The sequence below is a fragment of the Lethenteron reissneri genome, chromosome 19 (assembly GCF_015708825.2).
Source record: "Lethenteron reissneri isolate LAM-NWPU_2019-01 chromosome 19, ASM1570882v1, whole genome shotgun sequence".
Lineage (NCBI taxonomy): Eukaryota > Metazoa > Chordata > Hyperoartia > Petromyzontiformes > Petromyzontidae > Lethenteron > Lethenteron reissneri.
The window spans coordinates 6,092,407-6,116,597 of record NC_083797.1 but is presented as its reverse complement, the minus strand read 5'-3'; the positions used below and the strand labels follow the sequence as shown (position 1 = coordinate 6,116,597).

General features: G+C 46.4%; 1 protein-coding gene across 2 annotated transcripts in view; it reads left to right on the top strand.

The window, feature by feature from the left end:
- Positions 1–24,191, top strand: part of LOC133344202 (peroxidasin homolog) — a 65,158-nt gene that overhangs the window by 24,985 nt on the left and 15,982 nt on the right. The window contains exons 4-16 of one of the 2 annotated variants that reach the window (XM_061554242.1): positions 390–461; positions 3,286–3,357; positions 4,189–4,260; positions 6,219–6,403; positions 8,128–8,245; positions 10,968–11,134; positions 13,120–13,392; positions 14,752–14,868; positions 15,479–15,637; positions 17,723–17,835; positions 18,814–18,970; positions 21,132–21,240; positions 21,891–22,048. In XM_061554242.1, coding sequence (XP_061410226.1) covers positions 390–461; positions 3,286–3,357; positions 4,189–4,260; positions 6,219–6,403; positions 8,128–8,245; positions 10,968–11,134; positions 13,120–13,392; positions 14,752–14,868; positions 15,479–15,637; positions 17,723–17,835; positions 18,814–18,970; positions 21,132–21,240; positions 21,891–22,048 — 1,772 coding nt within the window. The remainder of the gene's footprint in view (positions 1–389; positions 462–3,285; positions 3,358–4,188; positions 4,261–6,218; positions 6,404–8,127; positions 8,246–10,967; positions 11,135–13,119; positions 13,393–14,751; positions 14,869–15,478; positions 15,638–17,722; positions 17,836–18,813; positions 18,971–21,131; positions 21,241–21,890; positions 22,049–24,191) is intronic. The other variant, XM_061554243.1, reaches the window with a different exon arrangement.

Below are 24,191 nucleotides of genomic sequence, written 5' to 3'. Positions count from 1 at the left end.
GTCGTTTGTCATGCAAGATTCCCAAGTAAATGTAATGTCCATACAAAACATGACATTCTGTCTTCAGTTACAAGTACATTTTGGCTTAACCAACCATTGCTTTGGCTTCACAAATATTAAGGTTACGTTGAGTGTTTGTTTTTCTTTCCAAATAATGTCCAGCTTATTGTTCATCTACTGCTGGATGAAGGCCTAACCCAGGCCCGTGACCATCATAGAGGTTTTTGATCATACTTCACCACACTCATAAGTGTAATACTTCTTTAAATGTAGGCCTAGCATCGGTTAGGAAATCGCTTGCCACTGAGATTAAACCGTGACCAGTAATCAAACACAACGACACAATGTGCTAACCACTTTTCCACTGCTCACTCTCCTGCCCGCCCCAGATATCTGTACAAAAATGAAATCTCCTCCATTGATCGTCACGCATTCAATGGACTCGGCTCTCTGGAGCAGCTGTGAGTATGAATAACAACAGTGGCTTTGATGCCTCACCTGGTTACATCCATGCACCACAACAAGTCACCGTCCGTGCAAATGTGTGATTAAAATCAACAGCAACAATAATTGAGTTTAATACAGCGTATGACGCGTACGCCTGTGTATGCTTGTGTACACTTGTAATTGTGTGTTTTTTTCTCTCGAATCAGTTGTCTTGACAGCATGGATTTCCGTGACATGTCTCTGTACAAGACGGAACAATTTGGCGAATGTTTAATCTGATCATGTTACGGAAGTCGTTGGAGATATATCAAACTAATAAGTCGTAATTTGTTTGATTGTAAAAAATCTTAAACTGAAAAAAAAAACCGCAGTGAATATTAATGTTCCGCAGAGGCAGCAATTGCGGTAATTGCTATAATCTGCTTGGGTATATGTTCCACATGGTTACATATTCCACAGGGAATGTGTGGTTTTGGGGAGATTGGCAGGAGCGGATGTAATGACTTTTTGACGAACAACAGAATGTTTATGCACTTTTGTCTGAAAATGTCGTGAAGATTTTGTCTCTAGTAAAATGTGCATATTTGGGAAAATGTCTTAAAAATATATAAATAAGTGATGACAATCTATGAATTAGATTTCCAGCCCTTTGTCATCCCATGATTGGATGAAGGTCTCCCCTTGCCACGTCCGTCATGGGAGTGGCCTTGATCATACGTCACCACGCGTCTGTATGGGTTTGTGACGTGAGATCCGAGGAGCATAAATTTCGATTTAAAGCTTTTGTGACTGCAGGGATTCATCTTCTTGGTTCTTTCAGTAAAGTCATGTAGAATGGAAATAATAAAATAATAAAACATAATAAAATAATTCTCACGACGTTTCGGCCACAACGCAAGCAGCTGTCCTCAGGTGGAGAACAGGTCTTTTGTCAAGGCGCTCTTCCCCCTCCAACCCAGCTTAAATAGACGCTCCAGGCCTGGGGTTGTTTCATTCAGACTCTGTCTTCTCGACAGACCTGTTCTTCACCTGAGGACGGCTGCTTGCGTTGTGGCCGAAACGTCGTGAGAATTATTTTATTATGTTTAATTTTTATTATTTTATTATTTCCATTCTACGTGACTTTACCGAAAGAACCAAGAAGATGAATCCGAGGAGCAGTTCAGATATCACTCACACCTGAAGTTAGCCACGGCTGGGAGTTGAACCCAGATTACCGGCTTCATAGGGCAGTGCATTCAACCCACTGCGCTACTTCTCCATCCAATGAAGAAGTAAATAGAGGAATGGCATTTATTACAAGCGATGTAATCGTAGTCCGTTAAATGCAGGTAAGAGCTCATTCTGACCGAAAGTGAATTTGTCAAGGGAAGCCTATGTTCAGGACAAATACAAAAAACGTAAATATATAAAGTACAAAACGAAGACAAAAATGTTTATGTCATGGTACAATGGCAGTGGAATCACTTATTGTCGCGATGTGTTTTCTCCCCTTAATGGATACCACAAATACATTTTAAATACCTTCTTAGCTGCTTCCCAGTAGCCACATGTTTTAACACTGATTGTCAATGCTGTTAACAGCCAGCATTTTCTATAAAACACCCTCATTTGGCAATTTAAGTGACTTACACAACAGCTATGTGTGTAATTCAGTTATTTTATATCTATACTCTTTAATATTTCATTGCATTCATCGCAGATATGTATGACTTACATATTACGTTATGGCATTATTTTAACCACCAATTAAAATTTTATTGGGCCTTTACAACGTAATATTATTTTTAATCTGCACTACAAACGGTATTTTTACTAGTGTTTTTTGTGCATAAAAATACATCTAAAATATACCAGCGTAGTGAAATATGGTCAAACACCCCCCCCCCCCCTGCCCATCAGTGGATTGACAAAGTGCTGTAACCCGTTTTATATATTTAAAAAAAACCTTATTGATTGTAAAAGATTTACCTTGCTACGAACTTTTATCATCTGTCATAGCCACTTGTGTTTCATCATGGCAAACGTCACAAGAGCATGAGATTTTCAATCGGTTCATCTCAGTCCACAAGTGTGCATATGCTTTGCTCATTTCATTTGGTATGCCCCTAAGCATCGATGCAAAAAAACTCTGTAGAATCCCCCATGTGGATTCCCAAACCTAAAAAGGGCTTGTCACAGTGAGATTGCATTTTTCCAAATTTCCTTTGTCCAGACCCCAGCTCAGAACCATAGAGAGAGAGAGCAGTGCACATTTTATCCACCAAAGAAACACTCAAGATGTAAAGTCTTACACGATTTGGCATCGACAGAGCACAGCTAACAATTTTTTTTATAGTAATCAATTTCATACATTATATTTTTTCTGTGGCTGTTTCATCATTACTTGGTTGAATGTTTATTTTCTCTCTTTTGAAAGATGTATTTAAAAAAAAACAAATACACAATGTTGGAAGATCGTCATGCTTCTCAGATACTATTTAATGAGAATAGTCTTATTGTCGAATAATAGTAAGAGCAACCATAAATAAAACATAGAATCAAATGTAATGAGAAAAACACAATTTTCAGTTTATTATGTATTTTACGTAGTTTAGAGTCTGTTTGCAACATATTGATATATCTAACCACAGTGCATACAGATATGTTTATTATTATTATGACATTTTAATGCGCTAGTTGACCGTTATTCTTTTAAACACTTATTTTTTATCAGCATGTCGAACATTTGTCCCCTCTTTGTTGTATTATTGTGTGTGTGTGTGTGTAACTAAGCTTGATGTCAAATCTGTGCATAATTACTAACGCACCGACGATTTGCTCACTTGTTTTTGACAGATACATGCACTTCAACCAGATAGAGATTCTAGAACCAGACACCTTTAGCCATCTACCCAAACTAGAGCGATTGTAAGTGTGCTTTTCATGTCCACCTCATACGTTGTCAATGTTAATGTACACCAGCTGCTTCAGCATGCATGCAGATGCCCGATGCTCCCACTCATACTCCTCCTTTGCATGTGTGTTTAACACTCATGCGAGCATTGCTAACTCTCCGATATTCAATTTGCCATTGGAATCATTCCACAGCTCCTCGTTGTTAGTTTAGTTTCCATATCTGTCTTGACCGCACGCACACACTGGATCTGTTGCAAAGAAGTAATCACGATTTTTGTTGTAATTAAGTCGTTGGTAAGTTCTTTTTTTATTTACATCTCGTCATATAGATACATTGGGACGCTGCCACTGGTTAAATGGTTCGCACACTGGACTTGCGATCCAGAGGTGGTTGGTCTTATTGCATTCTCCAGGCACGGCAATTGAAACAATGGGGCAAATTTCTTAAATCCCCCCGTTAGCCAATCGGCAGGTCTCCTGTGGTGGGGTAAAGTGTGCGTACTCTCACCTCTTCCAAAGCGTCTGGTCAACGTGGAAGAGTAGGCCAAATATCCTCTATAAGGGCTCCAATAAGGCCCCTCTATCACTCCCTCAAGTGGATGCCCCTCCACTATCAGTGGCGTGAGCAAGCAATTGCAGGGCTGTACCTCTATCCTTTAAATAACCCAACACACTCGTAAGGCCAAAACAAGACATTACATGCATGCCATGTTCGATGATATGCTTATATTTCGTAAAATAATTATAATTTATATATTGTTCACGCTTAAATCTATGAATGCCATGGCTGATGTGTTTGCGTGTTCAGCGTTCTAGTTGAATGCATTTTTTTTTCGTGTACAGGTTTTTGCACAACAACCGACTGGCAAAGATTCCTTCCGGGACCTTTTCTCAGCTCAGCTCGCTGAAAAGGCTGTAAGCGATGCTTGCATTGTGTCACATCATGTGAAGTTACATGCGAATTTCTGCTCGCCCCAAATGTAAAACAATCAACAAATTACCGAGCAGATGAACACCCTTGTTCGATACTATGGGACCCCTCTTGCCAGCAATCGAAATATAAGAATAGCTTTTACCCTTTCTGGCAATGAAACAGCTGTGCTAAGATGTTTAAGCACCCAACAGAAACCTTTTGCAAGGAATCCTGTCACTGCATTAACCACACGTTACTTGTAGGTGAACATGCAAAAAAAAAACATTCTCTGAGAATATAATATATGCATTTTCTTTGAAACTGATTGGTCCACAGCTTTCTTTCGAGCCTCGTCTCAAACAGTGTTAGACCAGAGGACGCCAAAAGGCACACAGCACAAAGATAATGCTACCATCAGGGCATTTATAGCTCGGGGTGAGAAGCTACATCATGGGATATGACTTGCCAACTTTCTGTCTGGTGTGGAGCAATCAAGTTTCAAAGACAATGAATATATTATTAGAGCATGATTTTTTTTGCATGTTCACCACAAAGTACGTGTGGTTAATGCAAACAAGATTCCTTGCAAAAAGGTTTTATTACTCATAGGTTCTTTCGGTAAAGTCACGTAGGTATAAAATAAAATAAATCACGACGATGTTTCGATCGCAACACAAGCGGTCGTCCTCAGGCGGAAAAAATATAATCCAGCAGTGGAACTGCTGAACCAGCGAGAAAGCAGTTACAACAAGAGGTTATTATATATGTGGCGATGGGAAAGCAAGTGGGGTCTGAGCTGGAAAGGAATTCCATCCACGGACGCAAGCACCTGTTTTATTGCCAGAAAGGTTCAAACCTATTCTTATATCCTTATTCAGGACTACGCCACCAAAAATAGCTTAAAAATTCAGCAAAACACGTCTCGGTGTTAGACCCAAGTTCAGCTGCTATTATTTTCATTTTTTTTAAACATATGCGGTGCGTGATGAGACAGCGTTGGCCTTGCCCGTCATCCAACAAGTTGCGCTTCATTACCCGATGACTTTGGAGGTGAATGCGACCTTACCTTCGACCCCTTCTCAATTTCAATTCTTCACTCCTTTCATTAGTGTACCGCGGGGCAAGGCCCGTAAGCGAGCACCTGCGAAGACCAGAAATACACACGCGGGCTACATTATTCATCACCGCTTGTGTCAAATTTGTCTTCCGAGTGATGTTTGAAGCAGTGCAGCAGTTACTTTTTTTTAGGCGAAGCCTGTGACTAATATGTGTACCAGTTAGATATCAATTACGAATTACTTAAGTTCCGTTTCCCACTGGTATGGTGCATGTTTTTTTTTTATATATAAGAACAATTGCTTATCGAAAGTGCAGAGACACAAAATATCAAGCGGACAACAACAAACAGCAATTGCAGTATCTGTGTATGTCCAGATATTTTATCGACTGGGTTGTTGGGATGGTCGTGTATCGTGATAATGACCATGCCACAACTCACCATACACATGTACTTATGTGTAAATATCGAGTACGGAGTTGAGTTGTGACTTAGAATTATTCGTATATTATTGCGTGTGACCGAGTCGACTAGGCACGTATATTTGCGCTCGTATTTATTATTTCTGTACGATGCACTTGCCCGCTTGCTATGTTTGCTCTTGTCTACGAGCGTAAAGACACACACACTAGACTTTTCGAAAGCAAATTTCACTTGACGCACATCAAACCGAGGAAGTGGCACGACCTCTTTGCGCCGCACGGAAACACGACGCCTCGACATTCGCGGCGTCTCATTATAATTAACAGCAATTAATGACAGCGGAGGTGAATTAACCTTGATTGGGGGGGGGGGGGGGCGGGTGGTGATGCTGCTGTCTCCCCTATCCCATCTCTTGACTTTTGATTGCCATTGCCCCTTGCCCGTTGCGTGTTCTTTCGGGCGACGGCGGCGGCGGTGCAGGAGGCTCGACTCGAACGTGCTCATCTGCGACTGCGAGCTGCTCTGGCTCATGGAGCTGCTGCGCGAGTACGCCTATCACGGCGCCACGCAGGCGGCCGCCACCTGCGAGTTCCCGCGCCGCCTGCAGGGACGCTCGCTCGCCTCCATCACTGCCGAGGAGCTCAACTGCGCCGGCCCCCACCACGGTGTGAAATGTCGCCCCCCCCCCACCTCGTCCCCCCCCACACCCCCTCCCACATGTCCCCCCCCTCGTCCCCCCCCACCCCCCTCGTCCCCCCCCCTCGTCTCCCCCACCCCTCGCCCCCCCCCACCCGCTCCCACATGTCCCCCCCCCCTCGTCCCCCCCCACCCCCCCTCGTCCCCCCCACCCCCCTTTCCCCTCCCCCCTCGTCCCCCCCCACTCCATCCCCCATGCCCCCCCCCTCGTCCCCCCACCCTCCCTCATCCCCCCACCCCTCCCCATCCACCCACCCCTCCCCATCCACCCCCCCACCCCCCCTCATCCCCCACACCCCCTCTTCCCCCCCCACCCCCCCTCGTCCCCCCCACCCTCCCTCGTCCCCCCCCCACCCCGTCCCCCATGCCCCCCCCCTTGTCCCCCCACCCCCCCTCATCCCCCCCCACCCCCCTCGTCCCCCCCACACCCCCCCTCATCCCCCCCACCCCCCTCATCCCCCCCACCCCCCCTCGTCCCCCCTCATCCCCCCTCGTACCCCCCACCTCCCTCGTCCCCCCCACACCCCCCCTCATCCCCCCCACCCCCCTCATCCCCCCCCACCCCCCTCGTCCCCCCCACACCCCCCTCATCCCCCCCACCCCCCTCATCCCCCCTCGTACCCCCCACCTCGTCCCCAAAGTCCCCTCCCCATCCGCCCCCCCCCCCCCCCCCCACGTGGGAATTTTGCTTCGAGCAAATCCTGCTCATCCTTGACACGTGCATTCGTCTTCTGCCAGTCCCTAGGTGTTTTGATACATTGGGGCACGGCCTATTTGCTTAATCGATATCTCCTCGTAGTGAGTGCTTTTCCACTTCTCTCTGCCCGTCGCTGCGTCTTTCAACTGGGACATCTTTCATCCCGCCCAGTGTTTGATGTTTGACGTCCGGTCGAATCGCGGTCTTCCCCCTTACCCAGTGTTCACCTCCGTCACCATTCCCGTGTAGCCGGTCACCATTCATTCTGGTCACATGTCTAAAATGTCGCAGTTTCCTGTACGGTATCAGACACACCGCAGCTTTGATTCTTTATCTACAATTTATTATGTGCGGAGCTTCCTCGCTCCAGTTGCATGCTCTTTATACGAACATATTAAGAATTCTCCAGAAGGCTTTCAATTCCAAAGGCAGCGATTCGTCTGTCTTCTTATTCTTCACACGTCTGTTACAAGGGGGAGATACTTTTCATGGAATTCAGCTGGTAGTGGAGAACAGCCCGAGAGGATGTCACAACACTTATTGTTACCTCTGGTTTATGACGGGAAAAAAATGCTGTACGTCAATGTTGAGGAATGTGTCACCTCTTCACTCTCTCTGCTCTGCACATATAAGCTTGCTATTGGGTTGTGTCATGAGGATGGTGCTGAGGTCTCCTTTTTCATTTTGGTCCCAGTACAATGCAGTGTGAATGAATACGTATGTAATGGCTAGGTTACTTCTCAAAATATACACGCGTAGAATTAAATGTCTTAAATGTATCGGCAGGTAAGTTAAGCTAATAAATATATGTGAAATGTAATTTGGAAAGCGATTTTCAATACCAATGGAATAAAAAAACAACTTCCAGTCTAAATGAACTGATGATTCTATAAACATTTATTATCATTATTGGAATTAAAATCTCAAGTGGCATTTCCCCTGTCAGAGTGCATAGCACACTGCGTCCGTGTATGTTGTAAATCTGTTCCCTCTCAGAACGTCCACGGATCACATCTGAGCCTCAGAATGTCGACGTCACTCTGGGCAACGTCGTCTATTTCACCTGCCGAGCGGAAGGAAATCCCAAGCCCGACATCATCTGGCTCCACAACAAGTCAGTGTCCACGCGACTCCGTGCACCCCCTTTGCTGTGTAACCCCCCCCCCTTCCCCCGTGCAGATGTCGCAGTTCCATGCAGGCAGCTATGAATAACCTTGTGCAGACAGACACGGGCCGGTAACGTTTTCCATGTGTGCGTTGTGCACGAGTGCATTCTTGGCAGAGAACTTCTTTTTACTGACACAACTTTGTGAGCAATAGATGGAGGTTGGTGTGGGGGGGGGGGTAAGAATGGAAGGGCCAAAACCTAACTGGAAGGTCACATTGCATTGGTTGGTAGCAGTATTAGCGAAACTATTCAAAGGATTTATAGTGCTTTGTTCAAGCCATTATCTAGGTCCATTATCTTAAATACCCGCGGATATATTTATGGCTATTATTATACGAGAACAAAGAGGCTTTCCATTAAATCCGGTGCACGCCCCCTTTCCAACAGCATGTTTTAGAAAAAATTTAAACGTTTCCATCGTTTCATCTTCTTTGATGGAAGAAGAAAAAAAAACTTGAAAGCAACGTTTCATCAGTTTTCAAGTCTGGTAAAAAAAAGAATGCACAATGCTAACCAAATTAATATTTCAAAACGCTTATTACAATTCATTTATTCACTCTAATTAAAAAGCTCGCTTAAGTAATTTACTTTTAAATTAGATTTACTGTAAACGAGGTATTCGGAACTCATAGAAGTGCAACGCTGCATGGTGCACTGAAACATTAATGCCTGCACTGTGCACCGGCCATTGATTAGCACGGGTATTGTCCAGGAATTACCCACATGTACAGCGTGCAGTGCATACTGCCCTGACCATCGTCGTCATCATGATTTATTTACACGGTGCCTACCATGCACTACATCTCGTGGCACCAGAATAAAATGTGTAGTTGAGATCATTACAAAGGAACTGATTGCCAACTAAATGTGATGTTCAAAAACAATGTGGCATGGACAATATGCACAACAAACGTCCTTTCCCCGCACCTCCGATTCGCACGGTTGGCTACATACAGTGCGAAATAAGTTCGGCACACGTACGACAAATGAAAATAGGAAAAGTTAGAAAATTCAGCAGTGCTTGAGATGGCTCTCCTTATTGTCCACTTCAATGAAGTTGTGCATACTGCAGGCATATTTTGTGACAGCCGTCCCATCCTCCCCTACCCTCCCCCATCCCACACATTCCACTCACTCCACTTAAAAACCTCTTGGCCTGAATGAGCAGCTCGCACGCGTCGATCAAACTTGCGATGGACTTTTCTCCGGCGTGCTCTCTCTCCTTTGGCTGCCACTTTCGCTCTTAATCTGGGCCACCGGTTGTCATCGCTTTTCCAAAAAACGTTTCGAACGAGCTCACTGATCATATCTATTTGATAAAAGAGCCCGGTATGGAGCACGAGTGGCAGCGGGGGAAGGAGGGACGGGGGCACAGATGTTTTCGTGGACGACAAGCCCGAGGCCAGGTTTCCCTATGGGGCAGGGGAAGGTGGTCGGGCTCACTGCCCTGCTACTCACATAGGGGGCAACGTTTGTGAAATGTGGTATTTTTAGGAGGGGGGGGTGGTTGGAGAATGCACCCAAACAGAACCGCAAAATAAAGTAGCACAAACGGTGCCGAGTGAGCCTGTCGTTATTGAAAGTCACCTGGGGCAGTGACTACCTCGTGCCCATCCATGGAGTGGTATTCCAAAAGTCCATCCCCTCCACCCCCTCCCGTCCACTATTTTTTTTATTATCGTTGAATATTAAACGTCCCCTAACGCCCGCTGCCTTAGCTTGAACGAAAATAGCAAACCGTTCTTGGAAAGTAGCTGTTAACTTGTGGAAGGAGACACCCTCTGCGCACAGTTATTTGCTGGAGGCAATTTTGGCTAAGGCACAAAAGGAAAAAAAAAACACCGTACGTTAGAATTTAAAACTGTGACAGCTGCCGCGGGTCTTTGTTCAAAAGTTTAGAAATTGCATTACATTCAAGGGTGGCACTGTCTGCATACATAATTAAAAGTATTGGGATGGTCCAACAATAAACTCCATACGCGCCTTGATCGAGCATATTATGCAATGTTGTGACACACCATTATCCAATAAGAGGCTACTTAGCCCTTCATTAGTATATTCCGTTGCATGGTAGGTATGCATGCCACAGCCAGCACCACCTTACTCAAGTAATGTTTTTATTTATTTTACCAGGTAAGGCCCACTGAGCTACGTAGCTCTTTTACAGAAGCGACTTGGCCACAAATGATAGCTCAACCAAGTGGCTTATCAGTGTGGAAATCTACGGCAGCCAAATAACTCCCTGAAGGGCTTTCATCAGAGGTCGCAAACGGGTTTTGATTCCTTACACGTACCCGTACCCGGCCGCACCAGGGTCGCAAATGGGTACCCGTACCCGCCCGGGTACGGGTACCTGTTCCCTACCCGTACCCGTACCCTACCCGAAATGAGTGACAAACGGTTACTCACCAGTGACTCGCGGCCTACCCGTACCCGGCCGCACCAGGGTCGCAAACGGGTACCCGTACCTGGCTGGGTACGGGTAGCCGAGTATCGGGTAGGGTACGGGTATCGGGTACCCGGTTGCGACCTCTGGCTTTCATGCCCTACCAGGGAAGTGCCACCCATGGATTGAGGACGGCTGCTATAGAGGCGCTCGCTAATGTGAAACGGCGAGGACACTTTCTTAGCCTTTTCCCTCGTTTTCTTTTTTGCCGTGGCTGAGCAGTGATGAGATCGACATGTCTATGGAACGGATGAATCTGCTGGAAGACGGCACCCTCATGATAAAGGACACCCAGGAGTCGGATCAGGGAGTCTACCAGTGCATGGCCAAGAACCTTGCAGGGGAGGTGAAGACTCAGGAGGTGCTGTTGCGATACTTCGGTGTAGCCGGTGAGGGTCTGCGCCAAGTGTAAAATGCGTGTGTGGTTTGTTTCCTTTTAACCCCTGCGCAAGTGCATTCATGCAATTGTGAGTGAATCTACGGGCATCTGGAGTTTCCCTGACAATTCATCGATGGAGTCGATTAATTGCCTAAACATCGTAATTGACTACTTTTCACGTGGTTTATTACTTGGGCGCCGCTTAAGCAAACAAACAAATAATCCTGTGTCTCGGAGATTAAGAAACCCCGAAATGCCACGCCCAGGGTGTGATGTGGGCTGATGTGGGTTGACGATGCCACCAAGCCCTGCCCCCTAAATCTCCTGTCCAGCAGTGCACATGGGGACAGGTGAGACTCTTCGTGATGACTATTTTCATTCTTAATTTGAAGCTTTCGTGACTGCAGGAATCCATACTCTTTGGTTCTTTTGGTAAAGTCACGTAGGTATAAAATATAATAAATCACGACGTTTTGGGCGCAACACAAGCGTCCGTCATCAGGTGGGAGAGCATGTATTTTATTTTATACCTACGTGACTTTACCGAAAGAACCAAAGAGTAACTATTTTCATGTTATTCGGTTCGTTGAGTAATGGAAACGATAATCGGTAGTCACTGAATTATTTTTTTTTAGTAGATAACCAATCCAAAATTACATCTTTCACCTGCTGCTATCAATCCATACGAAAGAAGACGACAAAATTCCGCAAATAATCGCATTGCCTAGCTCTAAACTATAGACTGTATGAAACAAAGAATCAGATAGCATCCTTGCCATCCAATGTGCATGCAAGAAAATAGTTCTTGGTCATGTGTACAAAAACGCACTCACGTTTGAAAACAGGCTCAATCCCCAGTGAGTAACTCTTCAAATTTGCCAAGATTGTTTGGGCAGGACAAGCAAAGGGGAGGGCATGGGTAGCAGCAGTTACCCAACCGTATTCTTCTTCCTTCGTATGGTGGTTAGTTGATGAACAACGTTTGCTAAGTTCGTGTGGAGTTTAGCGAGTGAGCCAATGGACATCTTCAGGAGTGGCTCGACTGCCGGTGAACAATGCAAGCAGGCAGCGACATTGCTTTTCGGTCTATAACTTGAGACCGGTGACCACATTTTCACTCCTGTGGGCTATTCTCAAATGTCCATTCGTTTAGGAAATAGCCACATTCCGGTTTAATACAGACCATTGCTTTTGGGATATATTGAGAAGGGGGAGGTTCATCCGTGGAGGTCTGCGATTCACGCATTCGTGATGGACGCTGGGCATTGTCCCCCCGGTTTTCTCTCCACTCTACATCAGGATTTTGCACGTGGCCTCTCTGAGACCTCGTGCTCAATCCAAATGTGGGTTGCAGAACCAGCGGTGGCAGGCGCTCCTTGGCACCACCCCCGCGGTAGTCGGCCCGGCCCGACATGAAACTAAACAAAACTTTTTTTGTATATTACCAGCTAAGGCTCACTGAGCCTGTGTTGCTCTTTTTCAGAAGCGACCTGGCCAAAAATGACAGTTCAACAAAGCGGCTTATCACGTGGAAATTTAGTGCAGCCAAATACTCTGAATGCACACATTGATTCTAAATGTGGAGGGAATAAACGGAGGACCCGGAGAACAATCCACACGACCACGGGGAGAGGAACATGCAAACTCCAAATATACAGCAGGTGTCAGGGTTCGGATCGAACCCACGACCTCCTGCGTACCCGGCGAGGCATTTCACATCTCTTCTAGATTTGAAGCTTTCATGACTGCAAGGATTCACACTCTTAGTTTTTTCGGTAAAGTCACGTAGGTAAAAAACGAAATTAAAATTAATAAAAATATTATTTTATTTTTTATTAATTTCATTTTTTAATAAAATATATTATTTTATTTTTATTAATTTTAATTTCATTTTTTACCTACGTGACTTTACCGAAAAAACTAAGAGTATATTTCACATCTCGCCAGACTGCGGCGCCCAAAACGAAACGAGGGTCGTGTCTTGTGTGGGTGCAGCGCGACCCAGCTTCGTCATCCAGCCCCAAAACACGGAGGTGCTGGTCGGTGAGAGCGTGACGCTGGAGTGCAGCGCGACGGGGCACCCGCAGCCTCGCATCACGTGGACGCGCGGGGACGGCGGCCTGCTGCCCTCCGACCCGCGCTTCGCCATCACGCCCTCGGGGGGGCTGTTCATCGAGAGCGTAGCAGAGGCCGACGGCGGGCAGTACACGTGCCACGCCGACAACAACCAGGACGCCATTCAGTCCACGGCTTTCATCATCGTGCAGGGTAACGAGGGGCACGGCGAGCTGCGGGTCTTCTTCTGGCTGTCGCCTGATGATGCTGGTTGTAATCACCAGCTAGACGTCATACTTAAATTGCGAATGTCGTGGGTTTACTCTCCAGCACACCGGTGTGCTGAACTTGTAAGCAATTGCCATGTTTTGTTTATTCTTTGGTTCTTTCGGTAAAGTCACGTATAAAGATAAAATAATAAATGTAATACTAGCATACGACGTTTCGATTGCAACACAAGCAATCATCATCAGGTATAAATGAAATAAAAACACAAATCTAGTATACTTAGAAATGTAATGTAATACAACAGAGAGTCAGATAACATAACAGTCAACACCCTACCTGGTTGATTACGTTCTTCCTGAGAATGCTAAATTTGAGAGAGAGATCAAACACAGAACCAGAGACATATAGACAGACATATAAGTAGAGACAGATATCACAGAGATACATAGAGAGAGAACGAATTGGCTGCAGTGGGTTTAATGACACATTTATATATACTCGATCTCACCCGAAACACCTCTATTTTGGATGTTATTGGTTGCAAAAGGCTACGTGTTTAACCACGCAGCTTCTCTCCGTGGAGAATGTTCATGAAGGGCGAATGTCACCTTTAGCAAACCTTTTCTGCTGGACGAATGTGAAAAAGAACTTTATAGCTCATTGGATTCCTCTAGTATAAATACATTATCTGGTTCTGACAATACTTGCGATATCTCAGGCATGTGACGATGTAATTATTTTGCAAAAGTATTGCAAGACCGCTCTTGCCAATGCCATCTTATATTCCAGCAGAATTTGTTTAGCAAGCCTCACTCTGCTTATTAGATCTAGAAGGTCAAAACCAGTCCGGAGTTTTTAAACAAGTGCTGCTTGATTAGATCTGTTTTTAAAGGCAATCGGCTGATGGACTAAAACTTACTTTCATGAATATGAGAGACGGAATAGAGCTCAGCTTGTTATACATGAGTTGTCGTACGTGTCCATTGTATTACACATACCAGTGTAAGCAATGCTATTGGTTGCCTTGCAAACGTTTTGCAATTCTAAGTCCACATGTACACCAATGCACAATGCTTCGTACAATTTGCGCATCTTAATTTCGTGGGCGATTCCGGGATTCTGTTCCACTTGAGTGTGGCACGTTGTGAATATGGTGATGATAATGATTGATAATGATGTATGTATGTAAGTTGAACTTCTTTCGCTCATACCGTGCTACTCGGAGGTGTGGCAGGGAAAGAACAAACAAACTAAACACGTAAACAAGTGAGTTTTCAATCTCTGATGATAATGATTGATAATGACGATGACGATGATAATGATGATTGTGATTGCTATGTGCAGCTGCCCCCGAGTTCACCGTGACTCCTCAGAACCAGCAGGTGGTGGAGGGACACACCGTGGACTTCCACTGCGAGGCCGAGGGAAGGCCTCGGCCCGTCCTGGCCTGGACCCGAGCAGGTGCCCATCCACACCGCTCGCTCGGAGGGGGCGTCACGGCGCGCGCGATGTTAACTACCTCGCCTGGTATACAGGCGGTTATGAGTTCGACCCCGACTCTGACGCCTGTATTATTTGGAGTTTGCGTGTTCTCCCCGTGGTCGCGTGGATTTTTCTCCGGGTCCTCCGGGTTTTTCATCCACTTTGTTGACCTATCATTTTTGGCCAGGTCGTTTCTGAAAAACAAGTGAATGCCTCATTGGCTTCACCTGGTAAGATAAAACATAGTTTAGTTGTATTTGTATATTTGATTGAAGTGATTTGTTTATCTTTCCTATACTTTGCACTCCTATTATTTGTCGTTGGAACATTCTGACCCGCGCCCACGCGGCATCTGTGAAAAAAAGCTTCAGAGCTTATCGGATTCCTCCAGTATGAACAAATATTCTGATGATTAGTGGAGGCCCTTCCACCAGCAGAGGTGCGCGCGAGCAATCCGAGGAGGGCTGCCCCCTTTTAACCTTTGTTACCGAAACAAAGGGGGGGGGGGGGGATAAGCGAAAGGCAACCACCGAGGTGGACGCTAGCTGGTGTCGGCCGAACGAACGTGACGCGCCGCTCGTCTTCACAGGGGGCCCTCTGCCCAACGACCGGCGCCACGCGGTGCTGGCGTCGGGCTCCCTGCGCATCTCGCGCGTCGGCCTGCACGACCAGGGCCAGTACGAGTGCCAGGCGGTGAACGTGGTGGGCGTGAAGCGCCACGCCGTGCAGCTCACCGTGCAGCAGAGAGGTGGGGCCTCGCGTGGCTGACACAACCCCCCCCTCTCCTACAAACAGATTCCATGCCCCCCCCCACACCCACTGGGTTGTGCTCTGCCTGCTGGCCATGCTAGGGATCCTTCGTCTGTGGCTTGACATCTTTCACTGGTTTGTGGCCATAATGCGTTTTTCGATTTTGGTGGTGAGATGTTAACTACCTCGCCTGGTAGACAGGAGGTCGTTGGGTTCTATCCCGGCTCTGGCTCCTGTATATGTGGAGTTTACATGTCCTCCCCGTGGTCGCGTGGATTTTTCTCCGGGTCCTCCGGTTTTTCCCTCCACATTTAGAAACATGCTTTTAGAGTATTTGGCTGCGATACATTTCCACATGATAAACCGCTTCGTTGCACTATCATTTGTGGCCAGGTCACTTCTTAAAAAGCGCTTTTCATACAGTCTTGTTTAAATAATATTAATTGTTTACACATGTGGCAATGGGGGGAAGAGCGTTGGCGCATTGGTTAGCGCACTGACTGTGAACCAAGTGACCTATGTCCGATTCACGGCCATGGCTAACATCGGTCGTGAGTGGTATCTGATGAACAGGTCCTGGGCTACCCATTTTCACTAACCTGTACGGGACCAGAATGGTGAAGCATGGTCGTACAACCACCGATGACTTCGCCTCTTGGGGAGGTCTTTGTCCAGCAATGTCTTGACAAAGGCCAGCAGATGCTTTTTTTATATACGTGTGGAAAATTGTAACCATGCATCATTATAATTTTACTTTGCAAATAAGAAAAAAAATACGAATTTGGTATGCATAACATGTGTCGTGTACTAATTCAGAGACACTAGTAGCAAGCGTTATCTCTCTTGCTTATTTCGGCTTTAACAGCCATAGGGGGATAACTCCATGCCAGGTCGGGACATCCAACATGTTTCCAGACCCACAGCTTGAAGAGGCAAAGACCACAATGACAGCAGCATGACGAGTTCCATTCCCGATGGCAGCAGCCCCGACTGTGGGTCGGAGCTCGTCCTTTTATCCTCCCCAGCGTGGCCAGGCTCCGCCCTCGGCTACGCCCCCTTCTAGATCCCCCAGAAGGCTCCGGGCTTGGCCCACGGGTCCAACTGGTAGAACGGGCTGCTACCCCCAATCCCATTGTCTACTAATCTCCCAGCGCCACGCGCTACAGTGACTCATTCAATGTCACTACACATGCATTAAGTATTTTCCTTGTATCACTTGGTGTGCCTCTGAGGTGCGTATTCATCATCATTTGCCTCCTTTGACTTGAGTTGGATGGAGCGCTGGGAACACAAAAAAGCTCTGTCTGAAACATCTGAATATTAGCATGCGATATTATCCTGTCCGAAGCGCATTACCATGTACGCCACACACGCACCACACCACAGCGGTTTGTTTTCGGTTCTTCCTTGACAGCCAGCTCCTCTGGGAGATGGGGGGGTACCATCGAGGTGTGGAGGTGTAGGGGTCAGGGCAGGCCTCGGTCTTACCAAGGGGGCTTAACCACACACCCACTCGCACGTATGCCAATGTTGATTCTGTCAACATTGTTTATTTCGGGCATTTGTTTTTTTTTTGTCGACAAAAGCGGCTTCATTTCGAGTCCAGTCTTAGTTATTCAATATTGGTGTGAGAGGTGTGAAATTTCCCTTCCCAGCTATTATGATCAGTGCGGCCAATCCATGACCGCGGTACAATAATTTTTTTTTTACTTACCTCCATAACCAATTAACACGTTTGGTTTTCTTCACTTCACTCGATGTATGTATGTATGTAATATGTATGTTGAACTTCTTTCGCACTGTGCGTAGCCAACTGACTACAAGCTGCAGTGCTAATCAACACGTGAAGCACTGCAGCTATTAGTCAGTCGTGCGTTTTGTCTTCGGTGGGCAACGGTATTCATCTTCACGCTTTCATGATGATTATAATTGTTTTCACTCCACTCAGTCGTCGTTTGCTTAAACAGAATAAATGCACTCGGTTTATTGTATTTTTCGTCACCCATTTCGTTGACGTAATCGACGCCGGCATGCGCGCTCGTCGTAGCAAGCCGCTCGCCGTGAATGCTCGCGTGTGTTGCAGTCACCCCGGTGTTCACCACCTCCCCCACGGACGTGGCCTCGGTGGCCGGCAGAGACGTGCAGATCCTGTGCAGCGCCCAGGGGGAGCCCACGCCGATCATCACGTGGAGCAAAGTAAAATCGTCGTCACCCGCAACCGCCGGGCACTTTCCGTTCAGAGATATTAACCCCCGCTGTTGGTTTCGTCGCGAGACGGATGCGATAACGGTTGAACGTTGGGGGCGTCTGTCGCCACTTTACGCGCCGCCACGGTGGCATCACGGTCAGCACGGTGGGCTTGCAATCCAGCGGTCGCCGTCGGTTCGATGCGTGGCAGTTCAAACGATGGGGCAAGTTTCTTCAATCTCCCTGCCCCTAGTCCACCCCCAGCAATATAAAATGGGGTACACCACCACAACCACCACCACGGTGTTTATTGGCAGATCGCGTTTGGTGGGGTTAAGTGTGGGTACTGCTTCCTGGCGAAATATGAACGAGAAGATGGAAATACCCTCGAGAGTGGCTAGGGCTTCCTTTCGTGAAGACCCTTCAGCCGGCAGTATCATGAGCAAAACATTTGAGGGCTGCGTCTGTACCTTCCCCACTGACCAACAACTGGTCTTCTTGCTCGTCTGCGTACACTGCTGTACAACATCTCCTCTGCCGTGCGGTCGTGCACGAAGCCGGGTTTTTACAGTGTATGTATGTTGAACTTCTTTTGCACCTCGCGTAGCCAACCGTGCTAATCGGAGGTGCGGGGGAAGGACAAACAAAACACGACGCTTTAAAGCTTTCGTGACTGCAGGGATTCATCTTCTTGGTTCTTTCGGTAAAGTCACGTAGAAGGGAAGTAATAAAATAATAAAAATAAAACATAATAAAATTATTCTCACGACGTTTTGGCCACAACGCAAGCCTGAGGACGGCTGCTTGCGTTGTGGCCGAAACGTCGTGAGAATTATTTTTTTATGTTTTATTTTTATTATTTTATTACTTCCCTTCTACGTGACTTTACCGAAAGAACCAAGAAGAAAAAACACGACGCACAAAGCGGTTCTAAAGATCGGTAACTTATGCAACGTTGCTCTGATCCAAAACCTCCCCGTGGCCAAGGACGGGGTGCAGCTGACGGAGAGCGGGAAGTTCCACCTGACGGCCGAGGGCTTCCTCACCATCCGGGACGTGGGACCCGCCGACCAGGGCCGCTACGAGTGCATCGCACGCAACAGCATCGGCCACGCCTCCACCAACATGCTGCTCACCGTACACGGTGACGCTGGGCACCCCCCCCCCCCCACACACACCGCCCGTCCCCTGCCCACCTCCCATCCCATCTCCAATTGAAAGTCGAAGCGGTTTTTGTGCTCCAAGTGAGCACTGTTGCACCGGCTCGTGTCTTATTCATTATAGTTCTGAGACAGCGTTGGAACGTCCGTATTCCGAAAGCGGGGACCACTGTTAAATTCTCTACAAAGTGGTACTCAAATTTTTATTTAAAGCTTTCATGACTGCAAGGATTCATATTCTTGGTTCTTTCGGTAAAGTCAGGTAGAAGGGAAATAATAAAATAATAAAAATATATATTAAAAAAAAATTCCCTTCTACGTGACTTTACCGAAAGAACCAAAAAAAGTGGTACTCGTTTTATAGATTCCCAGAGGGACGGATGGTGGTCTGAATCAACCCTCAAACAGGATTCGAACCCGTAAGTTTTTCGATTGGGAGCTACTCGCTTTGCCATTGAGCCACCTGGTCCCCACAAGTGGCACCTCACCCTGCTACTCTCCCCTTTTCCCACGTGAGAGCATGACCCCACACGACGCTGTCACTTGACCTTGTTTAAAGGGGGGGGGACGTGCACAAACTCTTGGGGGGGGAGGGGGGTCACAACACAGTCAACGTTAAGCTTTGTAGAGATTTCAAACGATGAATAGAATGTGTAATGTGTCTATCATGCATTATGCTCCACCTCTCACCCCCCGTGTGTATGAACGAAGGCAGAAACACCTATTGCTTAATCGTGATATTTTTGGCATTTTTGTCCTCGTGGTAAAACCGACATTGCAATATTAAGCATTTTTCCCCATTAAAAAAAAAACTTAGCTCAATCGAGTTAAGCCATTGTAAAGTTCTCGAAGCAGCGAGTGTATAAATGCGGATTCAAGAAATTATAAACAGCACGCCGAAACAGGATAGGTACATTGATTGAAAAATGCTTTTACATTAAGGATATATGAGGGAAATATATATATGTGTATGGCCACAATGATGAGTTTTGCCTGCAGGTGTATTGGGGTTGCTGTTAGCTGCCTTTAATTTTTTAAATAAAGAACTGAAGCAGCCATTATTGAATTGTCAACGTGAAGGATTGCATTGAGGTTTCCCAAGCACGCCATAAATAAATGTACCTTCACATGTAAAATCACGTAGCAACATTTAAGAAGTTTTTTTTTTTTTTTTAAAGTCGGTTTGGTACAGCTTTAATGAGCGTGGCGCATATTCCTGTGTGTGTTTTTTTTCCGGAGAATAATGGCTCTTTGAATGGGCATGCAGTCGAGCATCGCTAACACTATCCGACATGCTGCATGTGGTGCTTTGGCGGCTAAGCACTATTTTTTTTCCTCCCCTGTCCTTAATTCTCTCCCTGTCCTCTGCTGATACAGATAAAGATCACACGTTTACGGTGTCTGGTGGGCGACCAAAAGGTCTACGCTTGTAACCAGACGTGGAATTAAAGCATTGTGTGTGATATACAGCTCTGCGGCACGTGTGTAATTAAGCCTGCAGTCCATGCCTCTGAAGGGTAAAGCTTGCGGATCTCTGGGGCAAAGCACAGTGCTGCAGATCAGCAATACCGATCGCCTGGGTTCTTATTTTATTCATGAAACATTGAAAGAATTTGCTGTAATGGAGAAGTCCCAGTCGTTTACTGTTGCGACGCTTTAACAAAGAAATGCTTGGTCATCTTAACCCAACTTTGTACCGATTGTGCTGTCAACAGCGTGTAATGAGATGAAGTATTGATTCGGATCTCTCACAGAGCAGAGAACCCCTTTATTGAGAATGGCCCACGTAAGTGGATATCGCAGAGTTACCTCTGATATCGCTTCAAGTGGTCCACACAATCGGGGGGGCGGCACTCTTCCACCTGTTCTGCATATGACAGAAATGTTGCTTGGGTCTTCAACGTGTGACAGCTACACGTGTGTTAGACATGTTGCAGTAATCACGAAACATGTAATTAAGTACTTACGTAAACAATAAGGGTATGTAGGTTTGTGTCTTGCGGTGGCAGGAAAAGTGAGTTGTACAATACCGACACGCCTGTCGTGATAACCTTTCGTTTTCCTCTCGTTCTCAGGCTAAGTTTAAAGCAAAGGCTGTTTGGCAGTTTTACAATAATAAATATTTGTGCTGTTTTTCCTGCTTAGTCCCCGAGGGGAATCGCACGGGAGACTCTTTCGTCGAATCATCCATACAAGAAGCAATTTTTAGCGTTGATAGTGCCATCAATTCCACCCGCAGAGAACTCTTTGACAGGTGAGCACAGTATCTTATCCCAATTGTTTCGCGTTTTTTCTTTTACACGCGTAGTATTGAGAAACGGAGTTGCATCTGTTTTTATTGCTCCTTTAAAATGTTGGTGCAAGAAATACATCCTATTAATGCAAAATAGGCATGTTCACCAGTCAGCCGGGCATGGGAAGGCCATTGTAAATTGTGTTTATCGGTGCATGTTCAGTGGCTGTTTTTGACAAATAAAGTAAGAACATTTTTTTTATGCAAGAATTATTTTGCCTTTTGGAGATTTAATCATTCAAGTGTAGGAAACCACCACTATTAAATTCCATTTTTGCATCGCACAGTAAAATAAAGTATGCATATAAATGTATAGATATGCATTGTTAAAAGTTTTTTGTTTTTTTTTCTCATCCGGCAAAAGGGAGAAAAAAAAATCCTAAAGAGATTTAATTTCATTTAGCATGCATGAGAAATGCCAACCATTCAAAGGTTAAAGCAAAATGAAAAGAAAGCTGTACAAAAAATCCAATTCAAGGAAAAGCCAGGCTGTGCCGAATGAAAGGTTTCAGGAGTCGAGCGTAATTAAAATCAATGTTGGAGGTGGCCAGGGTCTATTTGGCCACTGGATTCGTTAAGTCTCCCGCGCGGCACGTCTCTCTGCCGCTCAGGAATCCTCGGACTCCCAATGACCTGCTGGCTTTGTTCCGCTACCCGCGGGACCCTTTCACGGTGGAGCGAGCCCGCGCCGGAGAGATCTTCGAGAGGACCCTGCAGATCATTCAGGAGCACGTCCGCGGTGGCCTCAAGGTGGACATGAATGGCACAGGTATATGTTGGCCTTGAACGCTGCTCGCTGTTCAAATCGGCAGTCCCTGTCAGCGGGATGACTCTGAACTGCTCTTCAGATAGAAGGCAATCGTGTAATAATACTCGTTGTGATTGTGATGATGATAATAATTATTTAGCCTCGCTGGGTCTCAGCCAATTCCTTGATTGTTATTGGGTATAAAAGGTGGTTCCCTAGCCAGAGAAAGCACTCGCACAAACAATAGAACACTCCAATTTGGAGGCCTATCATACATCTACTTGCTGTACTGCCTCATACAGAGCGCTTAGTTGGCCTGCATTCGAGTGCCTCAGGCACATGATAGCTCCACCTTTGCATAATTCAACCAAACCTAAGTCACTGTAATACGGGCAGCACTAACTTACAAATCCAGTATAAAAATTATAATATTAAAAATTAGTTTTTTTTTTATATATAGGTGTTTACTCACTATAGTTTGTGTGTGTATCTTAAAAAAAAAATTCAAGCCATATTTTGTTAAATCCATTTAGCATTATCGAAACTGCCACCAATTAACAATGTTTTTTTATTGGAAAGTCGAAGATGCAGCCCTGTGATTTCTTGCTCACGCCGCAGTTGGCAGAAGGGCCTCCACGTGAGTGACTTCTAGAGATGCCCGTGGCAGGATATTGATCTACTCTTTCATGCCGCCCAGATATCTTGGAAGAGGTGACAGTACCCACACTTTAACCCACCGCACGCGACTTGCCGATCAACTGACTGTGGTTGTACCCCTCCATATTGTCGCACCGCGAGACCTCTAGATTTTAAGTCCAGTGCGCTAACCGTTACACACACGTGCGCGCATCGTCCATAATTTATATTAAAGACGCGTATTATGTCTGCGTAACTAAATGGGATCGCGCGTAACTCGCTCGGAAGACTTTCCCTCGCGTGCAGCAGTAGAAATTCCCCTTGTGCTCCAGTAATTTCCCTGCGCAGAAGAAAGCTGCGCCGAGAGTTCTTTTTTCTTTTAACAACCGCGGCTATTTCCAGCAAAAACCTCACCGCTGGCACAAATGCGTCATTGTGCACCCCCCCCCCCAATTGAGAATAGGGGGGCCCCCAACGCTCGGCACGTACACGGCACAGCAAGGGCTGAGCCAAGTGTCCACACAATTAACATTTTTTTTTGCTGCTGCTGCTGCATGAGAACCCGCAAGAGGTGTGACGCAGCAGCTCTGGGAGCTCTGGGAGCTGCTGCGTGGTGACACGGCGACACACCGGGCAACACCGGAGAGGCCCGGTCCTGCTTGCCGGCGATGAATCTTGGGCGCGGAAGCGAGTGCATTAGCACTGGATCGGCCCTTGCGTTTTATCCATTACGTGTGCTATTGGGGGGACGCGCAAGGTCAATGTAATAGGTGAGGTGGGATTTCTAAGGCAATTTCTTACAGTAATTGCTAGTGCTGCGGAGGAGTGGAGGGGGCAGAGGGACGCTAAGAGAGTGTGGCTGCCGGCAGATGTTACTTCTCGGCAGAGCCTGTGAACGTATTGGCTGAACAAGTGTCCTGGAACACCAGTAGGTCTAGAAAAGCCATAATGAAAGGTTGTTTGGCTGCCTCGCTTTCTTTCTGTTGCCTCGTCGTCATCATTCGTTGTGTCTTTTACGGAGTTGTATGTATGTTGAACGTCCTTCACACCATACGTAGCCAACCCATGGGAGGTGCGGGGGAAGGACAACCAACTAAATACATAAAGCTGTTCTAAAGAAATGGGTTTTCAATCTACATGACTTAAAAGTGCATGGTTCCAGTGGCTTCCTAATATCTGGAGGAAGAGCATTCCAGACGGCCTCTGAAGGCGCGCAATGTGGTGACCAGTCTTTATTTGATGGCCAGCCAAAAGCCGCTGTGAGGATGACCGGAATTCGCGTGATGGTTTCTGCTCCCTGACGAGATCAGCAAGGTATCGTGGTTCATTTGTGGCAAGCACTTTGCGTGTAACGAGTGCGACCTTATAGATGGATTGTCAGCTGTCAAGTACAGGCGTGCTCCTGCATGGAGCCAAGATCAGCAGTAGAAGTCGTCTTGGCACTCGGATTTATCGAGGCGCACTCTGCAAGGACACACTTTGACGAGAGAGTTGTGCAGGATAACCTGGGGCATTAAATCCCTGCCAC